This window comes from Glycine soja, chromosome 9 (assembly GCF_004193775.1).
Source record: "Glycine soja cultivar W05 chromosome 9, ASM419377v2, whole genome shotgun sequence".
In the NCBI taxonomy this organism is placed as follows: Eukaryota; Viridiplantae; Streptophyta; class Magnoliopsida; order Fabales; family Fabaceae; genus Glycine; species Glycine soja.
In genome coordinates, this window is record NC_041010.1 from 10,236,214 (window position 1) to 10,263,229 (window position 27,016).

At 30.9% G+C, this 27,016-nt stretch overlaps 1 protein-coding gene across 2 annotated transcripts; it reads right to left on the reverse strand.

The window, feature by feature from the left end:
• Positions 1 to 646: 646 nt before the first annotated feature.
• LOC114368807 (nitrate regulatory gene2 protein-like) lies at positions 647 to 6,351 on the reverse strand. 2 transcript variants are annotated; one of them, XM_028326069.1, is made up of 6 exons: positions 6,127 to 6,351; positions 4,409 to 5,351; positions 3,815 to 3,999; positions 3,031 to 3,254; positions 2,022 to 2,409; positions 647 to 1,423 (listed from the first exon to the last, which is right to left on the reverse strand). In XM_028326069.1, the coding sequence occupies exons 2-6, from the start codon at positions 5,142 to 5,144 to the stop codon at positions 1,022 to 1,024; spliced, it is 1,935 nt and encodes a 644-aa protein (XP_028181870.1). In that variant the 5' UTR covers positions 5,145 to 5,351; positions 6,127 to 6,351; the 3' UTR covers positions 647 to 1,021. The 2 variants fall into 2 exon arrangements, with proteins under 2 accessions (XP_028181870.1, XP_028181869.1); XM_028326068.1 differs by having other exon boundaries at positions 5,988 to 6,351.
• Between the last annotated feature and the right edge of the window lie 20,665 nt (positions 6,352 to 27,016).

Below are 27,016 nucleotides of genomic sequence, written 5' to 3' on the forward strand. Positions count from 1 at the left end.
AAATGGAACGAATTCCGGAAAAGCAATTCCGGTATAACATTACTAGCTCATAATTTACGGATATTGATCTGGAAGCTAGTCAATCCGGAATTATGACAAAGCACCACACCAAGCCTGAGACTAGGACATTTTGATGGTAGCACTGCTGTTTGTTTTGTTTTTTCTAAAGGTCAATGCTAGTTGTTAATTTATTAATTTTTGTTAGCAGAAAGAATTTGAACTCACAATCTCCCCTTCTCTCCATTCTTCCCTCAACCATCAATCCAACCTTATAAATCCTGATAACAGTGCTGTTGTTGCAGAACAAGTATTTGAGAAGACAAAAGCCAAGTTTCCTCTGTACTGTTAAGATCTGGTTAAGGATGATATTTATTCACTTTCTAATGTGTAACAAAGAAGAAGGGTAATCTGTAACTTTTAGTTTATTATAAAATTAAGGGGGTGCAGGATGATGTTTATGATGTACAGGAAGAAACAGCCTATGTATGGCATACTAGAATTTATATAATTTGCTGGGATAAAAACTACAAACTTGATATATTAAAATTGACTTAGCAAAAAATTAATTATAATTAATCCCAAATACAAAATGCGTATTTAGTATTTACTAATACTAATCGTGCAAAAGTACCTGCCAGTCTCAACATAATGATAATTTCCAAATCATACTTAAAATATTTAAAACCGTCCTTGCCCCTCATTTGCTCTTCACACAACCATTGGATTTCTAACCATCCTAGTATACACCCTCTATGTATGAGTACTTTTTTTTTTTTTTTCATTTTTCCATTTGCTACAATGTAAATAGCCTTAAGCCCCCCATTGAAAAATTCAGTACTTGGTGGCTTGAAAGGGATATACAGAAGTGTATAATTTTGATACCATCAAGAATGGCTCAACATAATTTTGTTTCAGTTTTCAAACTGTCAAGAACACAATTTACAATAACATATATTTTGTGCTCATACCATCCAAAGCACCAGGCAACAGAAAAAAGTTATGCGATGCAAAGTCCTGCACTCTACTCTACTGGCTTTCCTGGGGCATTGATAGCCTCAATAGCCTGAGCTGATTCACTTGAAAACTCCATCAGTGACTGGAAGAGAGGGGGAAGTGTCTTTTGGAGGTGATCAAGGGTCATTGCCCTACTGTACTGAACAGAATCCAAATAATTTGCTTTCGCACTTTCCACTTGCTTCTTAAGGGCTTCGGTTTCAGTTTTCTTAAGATGTATTGGATGCTTGGGGCTTGTATCAGCCATACCTCCATCTATTCTTTGCTGCATCTCAGCCATGGAGTTCAAGCATTTTTGGAACTTCCTTTCAAGTTTTTGTAACCTTTCCAGAATGTTATCTTCCTCAATCTGTTGGCCAGTTATGAAACGAAGGCATGACATCAGGCTTTTTATTGCTTCAGAGGTCTCCTGTAACCACACCAGAGTGCATGCACATTTGTAAGTCTTGCTAGTTACAAGAAAAACCACTCATAAAATTCTTGACACATTTTGCAATATAAAGAAAAGAAAGCGCTTATTCAAATTCAAACAAGTCATTTAATACTTTAGATCGACTTTTGAAAACATCCATGAGCAAGGAAGCAGATTATATTTTGAAATCAAAGTTTTTGGGCAAAGAAATTGCTATATATAAAAACATTCATGAGCATTTATGCAACATATAGTTCTTGACATGATATCTGTACCAGATGCTCTACAACCATGTGGTCTAGAGTTTGAAGTTACATAGACAGACAGGACTAACAAATATTGGCAATGCGGAGCCAAGGCCACTAGTGTTAAGTAGGTGAAAACAACAAGAACAGAACTATTATGAAGAGAGCATTACAGACAAAACAAAGCAGCTTAAGATAGTCTGACTTTTGAAAATAATATTTGATATTTTTTTGTTGTTGAGAAGAAAGACATGAAAGAGAATAGCAAAACAGTTTTGACTAAAGAATTTCTACTTTTCCTGTCAAAATAAACAAAGCCCAAGGAATAGAAGAATTTTGACCCAATGTACCTTGTCAGGTAACTTGTTAAGCCCACGCTCCCATTGATCACAAATGGCAAGAATAGAAGAATGATTGCTACATTCATTACCATCCTTGAGGCTTTCAGCAAGCTTAATCCACTCATAGAGGGTCCTCACATACTCCCGTTGAAATTTTACAAGTTTGCCAAAGCTATTATACCAATAAGAAACCTCAGTCTCAAATTGTTGAAATTTTACAAGTTTGCCAATGCTATTATACAAATAAGAAACTTCAGTCTCAAATTGAATAGTAGCCTGGTGATGATATCCAGAATTTAGTATCGTGTTATGATTATCACTGAGGTTACTCAAATGTTGGGAGATGAGTGCTTGGGCTTTATGGGACTCATGCATTGTCCTCCACATTTGTGTCAACCTACAAAACAATCAAGAGGTTAAAGCAAAACCCAACCCAGGACATGATTCAGTTATAATTATTACACTGTTTAACTGTTTCCAATATATGACACCTAAGTTACTCGATATGTATTTAGAAGACCTTCACCATAGGGCATGAGAAAACGACAATAGACATTTATTTTTTATCAGGTAAATTCAACAAGGAATTTTTTTAACCTCCCCTCTCTCTTTTTTTTACTATTATCAATCTTTTGTTCCTTGGTTACTTACATTATAAATTTAATTTTAGTTTTTTCTTTATTTTAAGAAATTATTTTCTTAAGATGTATGCATTATACCAACTCTGATGATACATTTATGAACTACATTGCACAATCACGGCCATAGATCTAATACTGCATTTATTTCTTAAGGGTAGTATTAGAAAGAAAAAAAAGTAATTCATACTTTCAAGATATTCTAAAGTGACAAATGATTTGAGAAAACAATATTCCAAAAGTGACAAATAAATGAGACAGAGGGAGTATATTTCTTCAAACATTTTACTAATAGAAAAACATTATTGTGAAAATTAGATTAATATTAACACATCATTAAGTTGGAAAATGTCTAATGCATCCAATTCTGAGAAATATACCCCGCAGTTAATGCAACCAGCTGGGGCAAAAGCTCCTCATCTATCATTTCCAAAATTGATGAAGTTGTTTCACTGATGCACTGCCTTAGGCTTATTAAATCAGACTCCAACTTCTCAACACTTGATCGAGTTTTGTCAATCTTGACTATGTCAAGGTTCTCATCCTCTTGTTTACACAATAACGTGGACTTCCTGTCGAACTCCAATGCAACAATTCCCTCCTCCTACATTATATCACAATTGAACAATGAGACAAGAAGGCCATTCATGCCAAAAGATTTGAAATCCAAAATCAGAGATTTCCTTTCAGATGAAAGAAGAAAAAAATATAATGATCAAGATAAATTTGAAATCAATGTTATAATCCGGTGCAATATATGGCAGTTTAACTATATCAAACAAAGGAAAAGACTATAGTTTCATTTTCAGCATTTATATTCTTCCACTTGATTACTAAGACAAAAGAACCAATGGATGTCAGTATGACTAATTCTAACTAAAAAGACTGATGCCAATTAATTCCCTCATCCTGACTAAAAATATTCAATACATTCCATTTATTTTTCTATGTTGCCACTATTTTCATTTTAAAATACAGACATTGCTCCCCCTGTATATGGCTTGAAGTTCTATTCCTGATCTTTCTTTCATAGTTTCATTAGATAACTTTTGCATTAAAAGGCTGTCAGTCCCTTATACAGACCCATAATACATGGGCCACACTAAATTGCCAACTTTCTAATTTCCTGTCTATAAAGTCAGATAGCTAGATTTATTAGCTTACCTTTAATGCCTTGAAAAGTTTCTTCTCTGCCACATATAATTTTTTAACTGTGGCACAATGAGCTCCAGGTTTGCATGGTTCACTATGACCAGAAAATTCAGCACCATCTTTGGTGGATGGGGGTGACTTTGAATACCTACTCCATGACAGTACACTGAAGACCTTTGCAGAATTGCCTCTCTTCCCTACAAATAACATAGCCACAGTAAAAAAATATGTCACCACCAACACCACATAGGGAATGAATGATGTCTAAAACAAATGTTAAGTACAATAAACCAGCCACAAAACATGGTATATCACAAAACCCAAAATGTGATAAGTTTGATAGTTATTTGATGGATGTAATTAAGAAAAAGTAAGCATAGTTTCCATGTTCATCAAATCAATCAATTTCACAGGCAACAATGGTTATGGGACATGTTAAGTCAACTGACACTCAAGTTGACCCACATATTATGCAATCACTTAAACTGCGATAACCTTCTAAGTTACCCTTAATAAAACTGCACCCTTATCAAGTTGACAGGAGCCAACAGGTAAGGACCAACCAATAACAACATATAATCAAGATTACACAATATGTAGCCTTACTATCAAGATGCCCAGAATTCTGCCGAAGAAGAGTATCTCCTCCATTGATATCTATAAGAACAGCAATTTCCTTTATACATCCAGATGCTTTCAGGAAATGATCATCCAGCTCTTTACCTATACCCTCCAATGTTTTCCCACTTCTACCAACCGCCACAGGCATAGCTGTAGTGTCTCTTCTATACAAACTCATAGCAGAGGAATTTTCGTCAACTGGTTCAATCAACTTTTGTTTTCCCCTACGCAATCTTTCAGCAATTGCAGCAGCTTCTGCTTCTGCTTCTTCATCCTCAAATTCTGTTTTCATTTCTTCCCAATTGTCCTCCTCCACTGATTCTACTATTTCTCTTCTATCAGTGCTTTGAAACAGCCGTAACGAGCTCAAACTTGAATCAATTTGCAGCAGAGGCACATTGCTGTCACCATTCTCTAGCATTTCATCTTCGTGCACCATGGCCTTGTCGGCAAGAAAAGGAGGCCATGGCGGCGGCCGCAGAGGGGATGCAGGCAGATGATGAGATGGAGAAGCCGCATTAGAGGCAGTTTCAAACTCAATCATATCAGACTCGGTGATTTGCCTAAGGGTGGCACCAGTGTTCCTCAATGCTTTCAAATAAGCCAATAGAGAATCAGAAAAATCCCCTCTAATCTTCACCAACTGCTTAATCGCCCTCTTCCTTTCCTTGCACTTACGAACGTTCTCATCCTCATCAATGCTTGACAAAACACACCCCATGTTGGAAATTGGAATATACAAACCTCACAAGTCACAAAAGGTGTCCCAAAAATCTCTTAATGGAATTTCTATATTTTTTCTTTCTTCAAAATAACTATGTATCAATCTTAGTATTGCCAAGAACTCAGTTGGTAAGCTCAATCAATAGACTCCATTAATTCAATAGTCTTCACAGCGTCCAATTTTTCTACAACCAAAAACTGTCACCTACAATACAAAAACCAAATAAACATATTTATTAAACACAACACACACACAAAAAAACAATTAGAAATATTTCACAGTTGTCAACCATAACCATAAATAAAACAATAAGGTTGATGTAAAGCCTCGCTGCGTTTCTATTGTGCAAAATGCCCTTGGCTGACAGTAATTACACACCACATGCGGAATTAGTCCCTCACTAGTGGGTTGGAAGACACACGTACTCTATGACTTGGGACAAAAAAAAGACGACCTAACATACTTAACTCCCAGCTTCATTAATTTTTCCAATGTATTTCTTGCACGATTTGTCAAAACTCCTATAACTAACCCAGAATATGTAGAACAGTATGTGCAATACTCTCTCGCAAGAAAAGCACACCGTAAACGATTTCCATTGCGATTACCAAACAAAAGAAAAAAGGATCCAAACACACACACAAAAAAAAAGCAGATATTCCAAGAGAATTTAGGAAGGGATATTAAAATGTTGAAAATAGGAAAATAAAATAAAAAAAGAAAAAGAAAAAAAAAACAATAGTTGTTCTGAGTTCTGACAGAGAAGGTGTGTGGAAGTGGAACAGAGGAGACTGCAAAAACACGCAAGCAGAAACAAACGCATTGCAAATTGCAACTCACCAGTCATCAGAGAGGGGCATTTGGGTGGCAAAATGTGAAGACAGAAAGGTGAATCTTCTACTGAAGGCCACTTTGTTCGGTCTTTCGAGAACAAAGAGGAGAGAGAGAGAAGAATGGTAGTTGCAAATTACAGTAATACCTATGAGAAGAGCACGTGGTTGAAGTTCTCTGCGTGGAAGGAAGGGTGTGTTGTGATAAGAGTAAGATGATGAAGTTGTTGAAGTAGAGCGTGATGATGCACCGCACTTGACAAGTTTTGCATTGCTGAGAGAGGAGTGGGGGTAGTAGTAGCTATGAACTTGAATGAGATAGAGAACTTTTCACAAAAGCTTTATTGGACTTCACAGACAGACAGACACATACCTCTTGCTTCGGCCACTGGTTTGGTTTTCAAAGTAATAATGCTAATTAATTTTTATTAATTATTAATAATAAAGTATAGAACTAAAAGACAAGGAAACAATTAGTATAAATCTATTAATCTATAATTATTATAACTATAATACATGTTCGAGATTTTATAATTTAAGGGGGAGTTTATGTAAATTTTTAAAAAATTAATTTAAGAAACAGATAAAAAAAATTTCAAAATAAGTTAAAAAAATTATTATTTTTGGAAACAGAAATAATTTAAACAAATATATTAAAAAATAAAAAATTATTTATTTTATTAAAATAAACACTTATTTCAACAAACAAATTTATATAAATTGACCCTAATTCAATACAAAAAGTACTTTTAATTTAATTTAAGAAATAACTACTTTTACTACAATTTTATTTTAAAAAATTAAAAAATTATTATTGCTCTTAAAAATAATTTTTATAGGCGTTATAAATGCTTTGTATTGAATATTTTATATTTTCAAATTCCTTGGCAAGGCAAAGTGTTTTAAACGTTGTTAACATTATCCGAATGTGAATTAATAAACAATTTCCATGAATATATTAAGAGAAATATTTTTTGAATGAACACAAACCCAACATCTTATATTTACACACAATCAATAAAAAACTTATAACTAATAATAAAAGTATTACAACCTGTAAAATAGAAAACAAACATTTAAAATAGATAAACAAAACCCACGATTTTCTCTCCATTATTCTTCTTTTTATTTCGGTATCAATATGTTTTCACGCGTGTCTCTGTTTTTAGTTATCAACACCCTAATAGTAATACCTTGTAACTTTCTCTAACACCTGATTCACCTTGATTACCAAACTTTATATTCTTGCTGCAAGAACCAACAATACAAATGTTTAAATAATTCAACTTGATACAGTAACATTTACTTTCGCATTTCTGAATCACATTACAGAACTTTGATCCTGCACAAATATTTTTATATGCAAATAGTAATTTATTAGAATAAAAAAATAGAAAACTGAATACTGGATTAAGAAATGCCATAAATCAGCAAATTAGTCTGTTACTGTGTTACATAACCCATTAACCCACAATCCCTCGTACAACATCAAATTCATAATTGATACAAATGCCCAAGTCACAACAAATATGGTGAAGATTATGAATAATATAAACGTGATAGTATATTGATTCCTAAATAAAAGGAAGAAGACGGTTAAGCACAAATAACGGAGATTCAAATGTTTTTAGTTTTTTTATTTATTTTACAGGTTGGAATTTTTGTTTTTATTTTTTTAGTTGTAATTTTTTTATTAATTGTATTTAAATATGTGGTGTTGGGTTTGTGCCTACCCAAAGATATATTTCTCATATATTAAGCATGTTTCTTGAGTTATTACAAGTGTTTATTTGCCTCTAAAAAAATTATAAGTGTTTACTTACTGTTGATTTTGACTATTAAATATGATTAAAATATAAACGTATATTGATTTAAATTATAAATTTACATTAAATCGTCTCTTTTTTTGGAAAATATGAAAATTAGTTTTCTAACTTTAAAATAAAGAAAGATAAAAATTCCTTTAGATCTGTTGTTGATAGAATATATTTGTTCGTAAATTCATAATCTTTTAAGGATAAATTTGGTGATAAGTTAGTGTACCACTGGGAAGTAATTAAGGCTCCCTAATGATCGATCGAGTAGTAGTTGTTATTTGTTATTAGAGAAAAATATGATAAAATCATATTTTTTGTTCTTATTTATATCATCTGACGAAAAAAATTGAAATATTTTATTCAGTTTTATCTTTATAAAAGAGATCAATTCAAATAAATAAAGTCTATTTCAATTTATATTATGATATTTTATTCAATTTTATATTTATAAAAGAGATCAATTCAAGCAAATCAAGTCTATTCCAATTTATATTATAATATATATTTATACTTTTACCTTACTAACTTGAGTATCACAATATCATCTTAGGTGTATTTCACCACTATCCAGTTGTGAGGAGCAGACAAAGGATTTACATGTTCTGGTTAATGATTTTATTAATTAATAAATGTATAAAAAATATTATTTTATTAACTAATCGTAAAGTATTATTTTATTATATACTAATACAGCATATTACGTTAACAATACGTCAAAATTTAAATAAGTTAAATTCTATATTTTTCTCCTAAGAGCAGCCTCTTGTTTTTGCAATTTTGATAAGTGGAATTCCGAGGCAGCAGCGAGTGTTATGGGTCATATCTTAGAGTTTAAGATACATCTAATACTTATCATTAGTCATTAGATTATTTGAAATGTTGGGCAGTGCAATTTTCCTTTTCTACCTTTTGGTGTCAAGCAGCAAAAGCACCACTATAAGTATAAAGTATTACTTTATGACCTGACAACTCGATGGAACGCAGCAGTAATATTATTGTCTTTGCATTGGCCAACCAAGCTTGAACAATAACAGGCCAATTTTGCTAGCAATTCTTTTAATTTCTTTATAATAATAATAATAATATTTTTATGCATGCTGGCAGTGACATGTTTATCCATGTTACTTATTAGCTAAGGGAGTGCATGTGCTTTTAGTAATCCCTAGTTTCTGCATGTTATGTCTCCTTTGTTATGCCGGAGAGGGCCCTTATTTTCAACTTTCTAGCAAATTTTATTCATTTCTTGCAATTTATTTTACTTCATTTTTATTTTATATATTTGTATTAATTTATAGTTAAAAATAAATGGGATGATCATCCCACGAACCATCGTGTGTCCCTAGTTTGCTATTTCCAAAAGTTGTCCAAAAGAAAAAGGGTATAAAGGTCATATGAGTCTAAGTCAAACGGGTTAGTTTAGCACTTGAAAAAAAAATAGTTTAAGGTAGGTTTTTCGGTCTAGCATGTTCTACGTACTCAACTACATATATTGACGCCTTAAGAAAAGGTTCATCAATCGATACGAACAGTATCTTTATAACTCGGATGCAGGTTATAGGTGATTTATTATATGGATTATAAATTTTAGCTTTTGGATTAATCTCATATGCAGGTTATATCTTACATCTATTACACTAGATTATCCACAATAGTGTACCCTCCACCTCCCATTGTCTCAAAAAACCTTCCATGTCTGAAAACTCCAGTTTATTGCAATTGTATCAAATCAAATGTTGAAAAAACCTATATAAAAAAAAAGGTGAGCACTCAAATATAAAAAGAAAGAAAGATGACAATTAATGACAAGCGGAAGAGTTACACCTGCCATTTTGTTATTGATGAGGTCATCATTTTGTCTATAAGGATTCATGCTCGGATATGATGAAAATGATGTCATCATCATAAGTGGCAATCCCAATGGCTCTGTCAATGTCATTAAGAAAACAATACGAAATTAGTTCAAGACTTAATTTGATAATTGATTTATTAAACTTTACTCTTAAATCAAGTAAGTTAAACTTTAGTTGAAAATTAAGCTCCGTAGTGAATGTTTCAAACGAGAAAACTTTTATAATGAGAACATTTAATGTTAACCTTTGGATCACAATTAAAAATAATTAACACTTGAGATTAAAGCAATCCTTAAGTGAGAGCACATGCTTACCTTTTCCCTTGGTGTTATTTTTCTGTATAATCAACAAATTATTCATGAACGGGAGTAATGTATTGTAATTCTCATGTTCATGAACAGAAAAATTACTATTAAAAAATTAATTTATTAATACTTCTTTAAATAAAATTATTTACTCCCACAAAAGATTGTGAAAAAATTACACGATAGGAAAAATATTAACAAATTCAAAAATTTAGCATGGTTTGATACTTCTTGTTATGTCCACACGGAATCGTCTCAAAATTATTTCACTATCAAAAAAAATGATTACAAAATTCTAACCCACACTAAATAGTGTAACACTCTACAAATCCCTGAGTACCTCACTCAATAGTTACAAGAAATGATAACACTTTCGCACAAAGACATTTTTCTCTTAACAAAATGACTTTGTTTCTCAATTTCTCTTCTCAGACACTCTCTCTTCATGTGTGTCTTCTCTACTAATTATCTTCTTTATTTATAGAGAAGATTGTCATCAACTATAATAAATAAGTTCTCTTGAAAGTTGAAACAAAAATAACTCTCAATGCATCCATTCAAATACGTTTCTTATAGTAAAATGCAATCTTCCACTTTGCATTTAAACCACCTAAACTTTAGTGATAAAAATTCAATTCTCACTATGCATTAAATTCACCTTATCTTTTGTCTTGGAACTCTACACTTACCTGGATTGGAGGTTTTTCAATGGCCAACAAACATGGACAAAGAATCAGGCGAGAGGGCAAGTTATTCACGATTTTATGTTACATGGAATAACACAACTTTAGTGTTGGTAACTGCAACATGCATGACTCCAAAATCTCGTCATAGCTGAACCTAAATCTTAGATTCAAACATCCCTTCTAGCAACACATGCTTCTTCTCATTCTTCTTTTTATTTTTTGCAAAATTTAATTTGTTTCTTATGTTAGGAATTTTATAATTCATAATTAATTAATTAATGTGGGCTACATATTATATTATAATATTTATATTAGTTATATACATTTTTTATGGGCTTAATATAAGTGATCTAATTTGGTGAGTTTATTAGACTATTAACAGAAAATTGATATGGACTTAATGAGCGGAAACCAGTTTGCCCCATTAGGGGATAATAAGAGTCCTATTAGGTTTAAAACCTGAAGCATGGTTATGGTCCTCAATACATCAAATCAAGAAATAGTTTTTCCTCTCCTCATCTAAAGAGAAAATGGCAATTCCATAAGGAATAAGGTGATTTGGTTAAGGAAGGTCATTAAACCAATTGTTCGTGATTATTCTCCAGATTCCGCTACATTTTTTTTATCAATCATTATGGATCCAGGTATTCCTAAAAATCTTCTCGATAATCTAATGTAATGTGTTCATGTTGGTTATTGGTATTTTATAAGGATCTCCTAAAATTCCAACAAGTGGTATCAGAGCCACCATTACTGTTAGATTATTGGAATTTTAAGTTATTTGATTTTAGTTATACCTGAATTACTTTGGTTATATGAACCCTATTTTTTTTTTTTTGGAACAACACATACTTATTGTCGGTAAATTTAGATATTTCCATATTGGATATTTGATTTGAATTCGAGTGTATTTTGTTTGTTGGCATCGTTATTTGGTTTTGTGAACGACTTCTCTTCATGGCTACTGTTCATATCGTTTCTGATATATATATATATATATTTCAGAAAACTTTTTGCGCATGCAGTTTTTGATTTTTTTTTTGTTAAAAAAAGGAAAAAGTAATATAAGGAAATACATGATGAAAATGTCTAACTTGCCATCAAAACTAGAAGCACTTAATCTAGAGCTTGGTGAAGATTGGCTCATGCATTTAGTTTTGATATCACTTCCTACAAGCTTTGGGCAATTCAAGGTGAGTTATAACACTCATAAGGACAAATAGTTCCATGATGAGCTTATATCTCATTGTGTGCAAAAGGAAGAAAGGTTGCAGAAAGACAAATTTGAAAGTGTTCATTTAAGTTTGGCCTCTCAAAATAAGAAAAGAAAGAAAACTAAGGGTGCTCTTAGTAAAAAAAACAAAAGAAAGATGAAGAATTTACTTGCTACTTCTACAAGAAGTTGGGACACTTGAAGAAAGATTGTCCAAGGTACGTTGGATGGTGTGTAAAGAAAGGTAAATATCTTGATCTTGTTTGTTTTGAAGTCAATTTAGTACTGAAGTATCTTTTCCATTTATTTGCATATCTAGTAATTTTTTTAATCAAATTGATTGACACGATATATTACCAAAATAATCCCTATTGAAAAAAAATTGATTAAAATTACATAGATTTTCATATGATATTATTTATGCGAATTGTGTTTGGCTCAAAGGAAGACACAATTTGATCAAATAATATTGTACATGCGATGATAAATGTGTGACAATTATAAAGTGCTTTCATGTGAATAATAGTTGGTTCAAAGACAGACTATTATATGACAGAATTTATTATTAATATTTGATCATTGGGTTGAGAGTATCAATTACAAATTAATTTCTCTGTCCAAAGACTAGGAGTTAATGTTGTGCTAGGTATCTTGTAATGGGTTTGTTCTGTGAAATATTTGCACGTTATGTTGTATATATTTATATATAGCTTAATTATATGTGAAAGTTATGTAATTTTAAGACCTCTCATTTATTATATTAAATTGTCTTGTATTTTTTGGTTAAATTGATTGAAATAACATGTTGTCAAAGTAATCCCTATTGCGTAAGTTGATTTGGTTGATTTACATAGATGTTGCATGAAATTATTTATGCGAATTGTACTCGACCCATAGAAGACACAATTTGGTAGAATAATTACATTTTTGTGATGATAAACATGTAGTGATTATAAATAGTGTGATCTTCCATGTAAATAATGAAATTTCCAAAGACAATCATTATTTGACCAGAGTAATCATCATATAAGTTTTTCATGTGAGCAATGAAGTGTCCAAAGACAACCTTTGTTTGACAGGACTTATCACCAATGTTGAATCAATACGTTGAGAGTACCACTGGTAGTTAGTCTTTTTCAATCCAAAGATTGAGGATTAATGGTACGTTAGGTATATTGTTTGGGTCTTAAAATTTATCATGAAGATTATTTGCGCAATGTATGCTTATTGTTCTCTTTTTTAACTGTTGTTGTTGCTACTACTATGGTTTAAATTACTCATATTATTTGAATCCCAATGTTGCATATATAAAATTTAGAGTTAGAAAAGAGTCAGCTGAGTGTTGAGGATATTGCATAATTTTTTATTTCTTTTAGCGAAGAAACAAGAGAACAAGATAAGAAATTTCCTTGTTACTTTTGTAGGATGAGGCATATAAAAAAGTCACAATTACACTATTTAATGCGTGAAGAATGACAAATTTCTCATGTTTGTTTGTTTTAAAGTTAATTTAGTTTTGTATCGAAGAACGTTAGTGGGTAGATTTGGTTCTACTACTCACATAAACATGCATATACAATGCTACCAATAAAGTCATCCGCCAAGTGATAATGAAAGATTCATCTATGTGGGCAGTGACATAAAGTTGTAGTTGAAGCTATAGGAACTTTTATATTGCTTCAAAAGACTCAATTTCATTTGAATGTAGTTGAGACATATATTGAGTTGTTTATTAAACTAAATTTTATTTCTAATTTGGACAAATTCAGTTATTCGTGTTTAATTAGAAATAATAAAGTTAGTCTCTCTTGTGATTCAAATGTTTCAAGTTATGAGTTCTTTTATGGATATTTGAGTGTTCCTATTGCAAACAATTTTGGGTGATACATAACTTAAAATTAAATGAAAATTTCATCACTTTATAACATAAACGCTAAATTCATATCTCTTAATAGAGAATTTGGATGCTTGTGTTATATAAATTTTGAATCCTTTATATTGGTTGGACCTTAAAGTCTACATTATAAAGGGAAAATAAACAAACAAAATAGAACTCAGATGCTGAAAGAACTAAGGATGTCTTAAAACTAATACATACATATATTAGTGTTTTATTCCTTATGGATTCATGGAATGATCAAATGTATTTTATTATGTCCATAGATGATTCCTCTTTATTTAAATTATGAGAAGTTTTGGCATCTAAACATTTAGTCTTTCAAAGCTGAAGTTGAACTTCAACTAGGAAAGAAAATTAAGGTTATCAAATCTGATCATGGGGAATACTATGGTAGATATGACATAATATGCAACGTTTGGAGTCTCCTTGTGTTTTCTTCAATAATTGTGAATTTGTTTTACAACATATAATGTTAGGCAAACCTAGCATAAACAAAGTTGCAAAATGATGAAACTAGACTTATGCAGATATGGTAAGAAGTTTGATTTTTCTCTGCCAAAGTCAGTTTGGGAAAAGATATTAAAGAATATAATTTATATCTTTTAAGGGTATTAATTAAAGTAGTCATTAACAACCCCTATAGGTGTGAGCCAGGGAAATCCTAACATTAGGCATATGAACATTTGGGGATGTTTAGCCGAAACAATGTCTTATAGGCTACATGAAGGTAAGCTAGACTTAAAGATAGTTAGTTACAATTTTTATGTTACATTTAAAGTTATCGCATGTATAAGTTTTCAATCCCACTTTAAGATCATGTTTGAGACATGCAAGACTCCTTGAGTAAATTGAGTTTAGAGGGGAAGGAAACATAAGGAGTGTTGTCTTTAAAAAAATAACCTATTATTGACAATAAATAAGTCTTTGTACTTACATTTGTTCAAGAAATAAATATGGTAATTAAATAATGATGTTACTCCTAACATTATTAAAAGACAAGACAATACTAAGATTTCCTCTCAAGCACCACCTAAAGTTCAAACTAAATAGTCTCAAGAAGTGTCATTAAGAAGATCCTCTAGAGAAAGGGAAAATGTAATTTGATATGATTATGTTATATTTCTTTAGGAATATGAATATGACATTAGGTTGACTGAGAAGGTCTAATCAACTTTAGTCAAGTCATGTTGTGCTCTCACTCTCAAGTGATCTGATGTCATTAATGATGTAATAAAACTGATGGTTGAACATGACATTTGGGATATCGTCAAATTGTCTGAAAGTGTGAAACCCATAAGTTGTAGATAAATATCTATAGTCGAAACAGATTCAATGGGTAATATTAAGATATATAAAGTTTGTTTTATCGCCAAAAGTTTTACAAAAAGGAAGACATCGATCACAAAGAGACTTTTTTTTCTGATTTCTTAGAAAGACTTTTTTAGGACTATAATGACATTGTAGCTCATTTTGATGATTGTTTTGCATAGATGAATGTAAAGATTACATTTCTAAATGGAAACATTGATGAAATAATTTATACGGTGAAACTAGAAAACCTTGTTTAAGATGATCCAAAGTCTATGGTATGCAAACTAAAGAAATCCATTTATGCTTTTAAACAAGTCTCTCGTCTATGTTATTACAAAATTCAAGATTATCTCTTATGGTGTTGAGGTAAATTTGGTTGATGATTGCGTATACTAAAAGTTCAGTGGGAGAAAATTTATTATTTTGGTATTATATGTTGATGACATTCTACAATCATCATACAATTTATTGTTGCAAAAAAGTTATATTGTAATTTATCATGTATGCTTAAGTTTATTTTTTTTATTCTCTTGAAATAATTTTTAGTGGGACTCCTAAGGTGATATATGAGTAATCTTGGTATGTAACACTAGAAAGTAGTAAAGCGCATAATGAGCTAATTGAAGAGGAAAAGAAACTACGTGTTTTCATATCGAAAGTCTAGAAGTTTAGAGATTATTGAGTATTCTAACTTCAATTTTATGGAATGTCTTAATAACAATCACTCCTCATAAGGATCCACATTTAACCATGTTGATGGAGTTAATATTTTGTTATGAGACTGTCATACCCTAATTTTATCCAAGGACTATCGTTTGTTGATCTTTTAATCCTTGCTAGTCGACTTATGGTGTTGAATGTCAGTTATAGTGCGAAACAAATGATCATTCAATGTTTTGATCAAGAGTGCCAAAGATACTGAAAGGGAGAGGCAAAATGGTCATTTTAGGGAGTTTTCTGGACCTTGGCTCGCCCAAGCTAGCCTCTGGCTCACCTGGGCCTCCAAATTTCTTAGGAGTGAAGGAACTAACTCGCCTGGGCGAGCCAACTTACTTTAGGATGAAGCATCAGCTCGCCTAGGCGAGCTGCCATGGTTCCAAAGGCCATTTTTTGCTATAAATAGGCGTGAGAGAGGCTGAGTAAAGGGTTCCAAGGTTCAGCATTGAAGGATATTGAGAGAATTGAGAGAGAAGAAGAAGAAAGAAGAGAAAATGAAGCCTAGGCGCTACCGAATCGCGACCGTGATCGAACCCTACATCGTTCCTTATTCGGTGTTCTTCGTGCGACCGTCGGTTAGTTTTGTTTTTGATATTTGAATGTGATCTATGCACCCTTAGGGGTCCCCTTTGTGTTTTGTGCATATTCATTTCCTCCATCTATCATTGGTGATCTTGTTTTCTTTGTAAAGTTCAATCTTAACCGATCACTAATGTTGTAAAGTTATCTTTAAAGAGGTTGGAAGTTAACGAACGAAACCAAGATAAAATCAACTCATAATATCACTTGAGATCATTTCAAGGTCCAACGCCTTAACGATTCTCTCCTTTTTTCAAAAGTTAAAACATTATTTCAAGGTCCAACACCTTAACGATTCTCTCCGCTTTTCAAATTCTAAAACATTGTTTCAAGGTCCAACGCCTTAAATGACCTTTGTTCGCAATTAAGACCAATATTTCAAAAATATAAAATCAATTTAACACACAAACTTTCAGACTTAAAGAACTACATAAGTCTGAATTCCTCATCGCTCCTGAGGATACGTAGGAGCAAAGGCAGTCGACTCCAAAAAATAATAAACATAAAAAAGGAAAATACATAATAATATTGAAGTCACGGTTTTTGCACACTCGATTAAAGGCTGTCGTCCCTTATGACAGGCGCGTGGGTGCTAATACCTTCCACGTGCATAAACAACTCCCAAACCCTTATTCTCAAATTTCACAGACCTTCTTTTTTATTTTTCTAACGTTTTCCCTCGAATAAACGTTGGTGGAAACTCCACGCGTTTTCTTCATGAGAAGACACACTTTTTTATTTCACCTTGCCCTCCCGTCAAAGGATAGGTTGTGTCAGAGACATCATACTAGAATTTATGACAGCTAAATTATTGTAATTGGTTTGCCTGTTGTTGTCATGCCAACATTAAGAAGTCATCAGGTGTTTATTGGGACAATATCTTAGTGGTCTCATTAAGGATTCAATCAAATAAAAGTTTGTTGACATAAATTATTTGGTTGTTAAATAAAGAATTCAGAAAATACAAATTTATATAGAACATATATGGGCTCATTCCATGCTAGCTTATCCACGTACTAAAGGTCTGACACTTAAATTTTTTTCATGAGCATAGTGTTCATATGGGTGTAATTTCTGATAGTACCTTAGTTTAGTGAGAGTCTTACTTATGTTCTATATCTTATGGTTTACAAACATTTTGTTGTTTAGATTTTCAACAGAAATAAATTGATGTTTATCATCTTATTATAAACTTGTGTTATGTTTTATATGCGATATTTGTTGCATTTGGATTAATCTCTATAAAGAATAACGTTTGGACTAGTTGTAAATGAACATGGATAAGATCACATGACATGTTATTTTCATGCTGCATATTCATATTTGATCTATATCATCAAGTATAAGTGACAATGGTGGTTATTGTTGCTTAGTCACGTTAGATTGTGATGAAAACCATAGCGGTTCCTTATTGTTATATAAGATGGACCAGATTATTTAAGGGAAGTCTAAAAGTAAATAACATATGATTGTGCGCCTGGAGAATTTTGTGGTATAAATGTCTAAAGTTAATATGAAGCCCAAGTGAGAGATTGTTAGGAATTTTATAATTCCTAATTAATTAATTAATGTGGGTTGTATATTATATTATAACATTTATATTAGTTATTTACATTTTTTTTATGAGTTCAATATAAGTGATCTAATATGGTGAGCTTATTAGACTATTAACAAAAATTGATATGGGCTTAATGAGCAAAAACCACTTTGGCCCATTAGGGGATAATGGGAACCCTAATAGGTTTAAAACATGAGGCATGGTTATGATCCCTAATACACCAAATCAAGAAAGAGTTTCTCATCTACCTATCTGAAGAGAAAACGACAGTCTCATAAGGAATAAGGTGATTTAGTTGAGGAAGGTCATTAAACCAATTGTTTGTGATTGTTCTCCAGATTTCGTTGCGTTTGTCTGATCAATCATTATGGATGTAAGTATTCCTATAAATCTTCTTGATAATCTAACGTAATGTATTCCTGTTGGTTACTGGTGTTTTATAAGGATCTCCTAAAATTTTAACAACTTATTCTTGCTTGTATTTTTGCAAAATTAAATTTATGAAAATTACAGCACATTCACTAGTGAACAATTTGTTGATTACAATAATGTAAACCAAAAAGGGAAATGGGAAGGGGAAGTTAGGCACGTGATCTCACTTAAGGGTTGTTTTAATCTCAATCATTAATTATTTTTAATTGTGATCCAACAGTTAATTTTAATAATGTTGGACAAGTGGCCTCAATAACTTAAGAGGGGGAGTGAATTAAGTTTCAAAATTTTCCCACTGACAAACTTTAACCCCCTTTTAAATGATATATGATAGGCTCAAAATGCAAAAAGAATAAGTAATCAGTTTAATAATGTTCTTTTAATTGCACAAGAAAAGTAATCTGTAATAAAATAACTGAGATAAGGAAAGAGAGAAATGCAAACTCAATTTATACTGGTTCGGCCACTTCCCGTACCTACGTTCAGTCCTCAAGCAACCCACTTGAGATTTTCCACTATCTATGTAAATCCTTTACAGTCTTTGAACACACCTTGGGATCCTTCACCCTTATGTTCAAAATTCTTAAAGTCAAGAGACAAACAAACTCTTGATTACAACTGAGTTTATGAGATGAACAGAAAGATTTATTTCCTTTAGAGTAGATAATATAAATTGAAGTTCCTAGAAGAATTCTCAATAGATTTACAAGTGTTTGGCCAATATTTGTTTAGACAGTATTTGACAATTAAGTTCTCTTAGAAAAATCTCTCTTATACTTTTCAAAGTCAGACATACATATATATAGGCTCATTGTGCCTTTTCAAAATAGTTTCAAGAGATGTGTCTTTTATAAAAGTTTTTCTGAAATTTTCTCACTGGTAATCGATTACAAAATTTTGGTAATCGATTACACAGTTATATTTTGAAGGGTCATAACTTTTCAAAGTGTTTTTTGAAGTATCATTACTGGTAATCAATTACAGACATTTGGTAATCGATTACAAGATTTAAAATTCAAATTTCAAAACCTTTTTGAAAAACCCATTTGCAATCTTGTCTCTAGTAATCGATTACAATACCTGGTAACCGATTACCAGTGCCTTGAGCTGTTTAAAATAATTGTTTGAGGCCAAAACTTATCAACCAATGTGAGATTCTTTTAACAAATAAACTAAGGTCTTATCTTTTTCTTGATCTTGTTTGCTTGACCTTGAATTAATCTTGAAGCAATCTCTGTTTGCTTAACCTCGAATGTTTCTTGAAGAAATCTTGTTTGCTTATACTTTGGCATCATCAAAAACCTGTATACATACATTCACAAATAATTCTCATTTTCTCATTATAAAAGTTTTTTCATTTGAAACATTACACACACACACTTATATTTCTTGCTTTTTATTCTTGTTTTTGTTTTTGCAAAACTAAATTCGCTTCTTATTTGTTATTTTATTTGTCCTTATTATACCACATAACATTTTAGGTGCTCTATTCAGTAAATCATCACGTAACATTCTAAGATTTTTAGGTGTTTATCTATTCATTTTCATAATGACATTTGAAGAAATAAATGATGTTGGTGATTGACCCATACAACTTCTTAAATGTTGTGCTTTTACACATGAAAATGTAAAAATATAATAATCTCTTTTAGAGTTGCAAATCGAGTTTCTTAGAAAAGTCAAATATTTAACAATGATTAAAATGCTTATGATTTTTACTCTTTATTTGGAAAGAAAAGTGATATTTTAAATTGACATCATCACATTTTCAAATGTACTAAAAATGATAGTGAAAAGAATCCATTAAGTGTTTATAGAAAGGAATTTATTGGTCATTGTGTTGGTACAACTAAACAACATAAAGTTATTGAATTGAAAAAATAAAGAAATTAAAAAAGTTAATGAAGTACTTTTAATGCAAGAATGTGGATTGCTAAAACAAAAATGGATCTGAGGAGCAATAGATAGTTAAATGTTTTAATAATTTTCATAACCACGAGTCATTGAATGACAAATAAGTTTAATATATTTCTAATAAAAGTAATTTAATAGTCATATATTATTTTTTCGAAAGTTGGTTGTTTCGTGAGTCTCACAATAAGAGTGTTTGAGTTAGAGAAAATAAAAGATATGCATATAATCTATCATTTATAGAAAATCATATCACAAATTTTATTCAATGTCAAGGTATTATTTGTAAAGAAAATAATGCTCTAAAGTTCTAATATTATTCAAAAGTTTAAAAGACAAATACGATGTCTTTCTATATGATTTCACAAACAAGTGGTGTCACATATACAAATGTAATAAGAATATGAGTGAAGAGTATCCATTAGGTATTTCTATAAGGAAATTTATTTGTTATTGTGCTAATAATATTGAACAACAAAAAGCTATTGAATTGTAAAAACCAAATGTACAAATAAAGCGTTCAAAATAAAATTCTAGTGCAAGAATGTTCGATGCTAAAAGAAAAAATAGATTTAAGGAGTAATATAGTTCTATGTTTTACAATCATGTCTTCCATAATCACAATTTGTTGGATGATAAAGAAGTTCAATATGTCCCTAATAAGAGCAATTTTACAATCGTATACTATTGTTGTCAAATGTTGATTGCCTCGTAAGTCTCACAATGAGTGTTTGAGTTAGAGAAAGAAATAGATATTAAGTCATCTGTCATTTTTAAAAACAATTAAAAAATTATCCGGTCTCAAAGTGATAAAGAGAATAATGCTTGAGGTTCTCAAGTTACACCAAAGATGATCTCACTTAGAAAGTTTTTGATTCATACTTTATTAGACGATGAAAATAACAATTCTCTTTGAAAAACAAAATGAGATATAAGATCTAAAAACAAATTTAAACCATTTGTCAGTTCAAGCAACAAGAAAATACACAAAATTTATATTGGTTCGTTTCAAACTAGAGACTATGTCTAATTCTTAACAACAATCAAGTTTTTATTGGGGATAAATATGTATGTCCAAGATCCAATCCATCATGTCATCAATTTTAGTAAAGAATTATTCTTTATTTTATTATTATATTTAGTTTTATTAAATTGTTAATTTTACAAGTCCTTGATTAAAATTAGAGGTTTGTTATCATGATAGAGATTATGATAATGAGAAACAGGTCCTTTATAATTTTAATCTAAATTATCCTCGATTGTAGGATTATGTAAATAGGACATCAATAATCCGGACAGATCAATATATATATGTCATGATCTTTATTGGATAAAGGTTAATATATCTCCTTTATTAAATTGCATATATATATATATATATATATATATATATATCTGTATGTATGTATGTATGTGTGGATGTCATCCTTGAATTGACTTAATTGAGAATTTCTAATAGTTAATATTACTTTGATATGTCAATTGGAAGTTCTCTAAGAAGAAATATAATAGTTTCCTTTGACTTGAAATTACTATAGTAATTAACAAGTTATTTGTTATATTTTAATTCCAAACACCTAATGTCTTAAGGCATTAGTTGAATGAATATTGAATATGATTAAATACTTGTAGAATTAATGATTAATCAAGAAGGAATATATCAACTCTAGGTAATGAGCTTGAACTTTGTAATAGAATTAAGAGCTTGGGCACGACAATTGAATGAAAAAAGAAAAGAGTTTCTTAAGTCATTCATTGATTAAGTGTGTTAGCTTATTAGAGTTTGACAATAATACTATATTCTAAAGTTAACCTTGAGCTATAAATGATGGAAGGAAATATTATATTATTATTCTATTGGTTCTTGAAGGTAAAATATGTTATTTCATGTTATCCAGACGTTAAAGAATGTTGCTAAATGCCTACCTTGATTAGTAAATTAATTTAGATTAATTTTTATTTTTACAAAGATAAAGAGATATGAAATTATTTTAAATAAAATCCTTTCAATTTTTTTCTTTGAAAAAAGGCTCAAATCCATATCTCTTAACATTATGAATAGAAGTATATACTCAGGCAAAGTACACCATACACAAACTAGAAAAGTTCAAGCCTAGTTTTAGACCTGAAAAGTAGAAAGAAGATTTTTTTCTTTAGAGTTCCACTCATCAAAGAGTTGATGAGTTGATAACAGAGTTTGGTCTCGTTATGGATACAAGTAAAATCTTCACACTATTGAAGAAAATTTTTGTTGCTTCAAGAACCCACATTTGGGTACATAAATCTATTTTTCTTTATTTATTATTGTTGTATATTTTGAATGCAAAAAAGATCATAATTTTCTGTTGTAAGTGTTGGGAACACTTCTATTTAACTATCAATTTTCATTAACTTATCAAAGTTATAAGTATTGTTCACTGTCACTTCTAGTTCTTACACTTGAAAGTTCTACCCCAAGCTTGACTTAAACCTAGTATTTTTTTGTCCTACCAAATAAATCAACAAGATTTGTTGGAAGATCGCACACTAACTAAAATATGTGATTGTCTTACAAATAGATATATCACTCAAAACTTTTTAGTTTTTTCTCTCAAGGTATACAAGGTATTTTCAGAGCTTAGTATCTTTACAAGAATTTATAGAAATCTTTACAAGAAATAATGAAAGAATAATTCATCTAAATGATATGTGTCTTGTTTCTTCCAAGTATTAGGGGTGGATAAACGGACCCAGGTCCATGGACTGGCCCGCGGTTCGCGCGGGTAACATACCAATTTTTTAAAACAGTTCATGGTTATGTCATATTTTTGGGCCTGCCCCGCTTAACCCGCAGATTATGTGGGTTTGGCCCACGGGATCCGCGGGTTGCCCGCATTAGGATTTTATTGCTTCAAATATGAAATCATTTGTTGTTGGAAATGTTTAAGTTTCATATTTTAGATTTATTGCTTGGATTTTTTCTTTTGTTAAGACATTATTTATTTTATTGATGTAATTGACTAATTGTTAAGATTTTTTATTTACATTTGTATTGGAGTTAATTTGATTGTGTTGTATTTTTATTGAAATTAAAATTCTTTTAAAACTAGACCCACAGACTGGCCCATTTGACCCGCGAGGTCCGCGGGGCGGGGGTCGACCAATTTATTTGGCCCGTGTAAGAATGCGGGGCGGGTTGGCCCGATCCGCTGCCAATGCGGGCTTATGAAGACAAACCTTACACGGGGCAGGCCGGCCCACTTACCCACCCCTACCAAGTATCCATTGTCTCATAATAGTTGGATTCTTCACTATGTTTTGTGTCTAAAGTCTTAGTCTATTGGAGCATTTAATGCAAGCATTAAATGCATGTTCCTTCTTCATGCAAAGTCCATGCTAATATGATAGTGTGCCTTCTAATTCAATAGGGAAGTCACTTCTTTCATCATAGGAGGTCTGCAACAACAAAGCACGCCTTTTGACAAAGATCAACGTTTTCTAGACTCTGGACTTTCATTTATTCTTCATATGAATTTGACAAACCCTAGAAGAATGGTTTCTACATAAAAGAATCTCAGACACATTATTAAATGAAGGTCTTAAACGCAATACTTGAATGTTATATCAAATTGGCTTATGAGTGCATCGTCTGAATCTTCAGACACATAGAGACAGATCATGATTTGATAACACATTAGACACAACTTTAATCATTTGTATTTATTTTCATTTAATCAAAATAATTAGGAGTCTAGATTCATCTTTAAGACATAAATATTTTTTAACTTAATAGAATCTTTTTCTATAGAATGACCAAATACAAAGATTGCATTTTGCATATGATATATTGTGGCAAAATTATCAACTTGATTATCTTTTTTGGGGGTTCAAGATAGGATGACTCTAAATTTCAAGGTTATAAGTCATAAGTTATTCAATTAGAAGACAAACCAACAAAAAAAATCAAAATATAATTATAATGCAAGAATGCTAAAAGCTAAAAGAAAAAAAAAGGATTTGAGGATATTATTATGAAATATCAAAGATCACACTAGAAGAGGAGTTGGATAGTGTGTTAGACAAATATGATAACTTTTTTGCAAAGAATTTGTTTTCACAAACAGATATGTAAAAGCAAAGTTTCTGACTATGTCATCCAATAAGTGAAAAAACAACTTTAGTGAAAACAACTAACTATCGTCCAATGAAAGGTGAAATAGGGTTTTTACACAGGTTTTCAAATAAACACTTGGTAAACAAGTGTGTTTGTGTAAGGTTAAAGAATACTAATCAAATAACTTAAGAGAGAAGTAAAAACACTTAGTTTATATTGATTCACTCAAACAAAGCTACGTACAATTCTCCTTTACAAATTTGCGAAGGATTCCACTAATCAAAGTTTATTGCAAACAAGTATTTTAGATTGTTACTCCTGGCTACAATAGTACTCTTTAGGTCACTACTGGCACACCCTTAGACTCCCCTTGAATCTAAGATACCCATGTATTTTTTGACACTAAGTCACTTTTGGCTTTCACAAACAAAAGTTTGAATGAATACAACGATTCAAATCACTCAGTACAGTGGATAAACAATACGCTTGAATACACATTAATTTTGCTAGGCAAAGGATGAGCTATTTAAGTGCAAAGTATTTTGTCTAAATATTTTAACAAATTTCTCTTTAGAGTTCTTTTGCTCATTTTCTCTTAATTACTTTGTTATTCAAATGCAGTTTTTGAGTTGCCTTTTATAGACTTCGGAGAAGGATCCGTTACAGGATTAGCATTGACTCCTTGATATAATCGTTGTCCCACAGCTTGAAGTAGTGCAGTGTGTCACACTCTAGTTGGAAAGAGAAGGAACATTAGTACAAACAATTGTATGTGCTTCTCTTCCATGGTGAAAGCGACCTTTGACCAATATTCCTTTTCATCCATTCTATTATATTCTTTTGTAAATTCAAATAAAGAGAGGTAAAAATGAAATTTTGAAAGCTAAGCTCATGCTTTGTAGCTAACACTGACTTTCAGTACAATGTTGGATGTCACTTACACTTATTATATAAATAAAGTGTGTAAGTAATTTAAATCCATTGGACATGAATAAAACAACACAATGTATCAACACTGGTCTTTACAATAGTGGACGCTAGTCAATTAACATGTTGGATGCTAGATATTCTCTTTAATAAAACAGTTTTCACTTGTGATTGGGCGCACATTTATAAGAGCTTGTATGATAAGAAATAATGTCAAGTGTGCTCCTTATTGAGTTGGTCATGTTTACTTAAGAATAACTCATTAGTCTATCAATAATTTATATCTTTGTAATCATTAAAATCAAAGGGTAAGGATGGATCATCTAGTAAACAATGGACCGTTCAGACTTAACAATTATTGTCAAATGTTGGTTGTCCCATAAATCTAATAATAAGAATACGTGAATCAAAGAAATGAATACACATATCAATCATCTACCTCTTTTAAAAAACATATAAGAAAATTTATTCAACCTCAAAGTGATATGGGTAAAGAGAATAATACTTCTAAGGTTCTCAAATCATGCAAAAGTTTAAAAGAAAAAGATGATGTTTTCTAATACAATTTCTTTATTAATAAAAGTATCAAATTGGAGCATATTTTTTGGATTGTTAGCTATTCAATTTGAGCATTAGAAGCTTTTAGAGATATCATTTGTCTTAAATACTACATATAGAGTTATTATAATATGCCTCTTAAACTATGAGATGGACTATATGTTAGTGTTGATAATCATGAAAAATCAATTTTTTTTTGTTCTATTGTGAGATGAGAAAATTTCTTCCCTCACATGCTCTTTAAAGGTAAAATCATATTATTTAAATATTTTATTGTTACTCTAGTTTTATCTTTAACATTTTAGTATTTTTTATTATTTGTATTTTTTTTGTTTCATGTACTTTGTCAAAGGAAAATATTCACAAACAATCCTTATTGATGAAGGTCTTACACTTATAGAAGCTATTTGGACAAAATGGAAAAACACAAATTCATTTTTCATATGGTATATTATGATAAAGTGATCAACTTTATTATTTTTATTTAGCTCAAGATATAATGACTTCATATGAATCTTATAGTTTATAGAATTTCTAATATAAATATGATTATAAACACTAATTAGAATTGATGGTTGCATGGTTTCGTCTATGCTTGGACAAACGTTAACGAGTCTTCCAGAGTCATAAATTGAGCTTTTGGCTCAACCAGGAAATATTGATCAACAAGAGTCTTATGAAGGTTAAATATTTAAAAAGGATGAAGATGGTTATGAATTTGACTGTGTTTGAAAAGAAGTGATTTTTCAATTTGACATCATGTTTACAAATGTTGTAAAGATAAGAATGAGAAGAATTCATCAAGTATTTATAGGAGAGAATTTGTTTGTTATTGCACTGATAACGTTAAACAAAATAAAATTATTTAATTAAAAAAATAAAGTAACAAAAAAATTCAAAATGTAATTATAGTGCAAAAATGTGAATTGCTAAAAGAAAAATTAAACTTATGAAATAATGGGTAATTACATGTTTAAATAATTACTATAATCACGGGTAGTTGCATAACAAATAGGTACAACATCTTTTGAATAAAAGTAATTTCATACACATTTATTATTTACTAGTGCGTTAGTATTGTGTTATGCACAAAAGAAATATTTGAGAGGAGCCAACTAATTATTTTAACATATATATAACAATATATTAACAAAATTATGCGTGATTAGAGATAGACTTGCA

Coding starts and splice junctions, on each gene's coding strand:
- LOC114368807 (XM_028326069.1), bottom strand. CDS start 5,144: ATGGGGTGTGTTTTGTCAAGCATTGATGAGGATGAGAACGTTCGTAAG. Junction 4,000..4,408: donor GAATTCTGGGCATCTTGATA/GTAAGGCTACAT, acceptor TGTTATTTGTAG/GGAAGAGAGGCAATTCTGCA. Junction 1,424..2,021: donor TTAACAAGTTACCTGACAAG/GTACATTGGGTC, acceptor GTGTGGTTACAG/GAGACCTCTGAAGCAATAAA.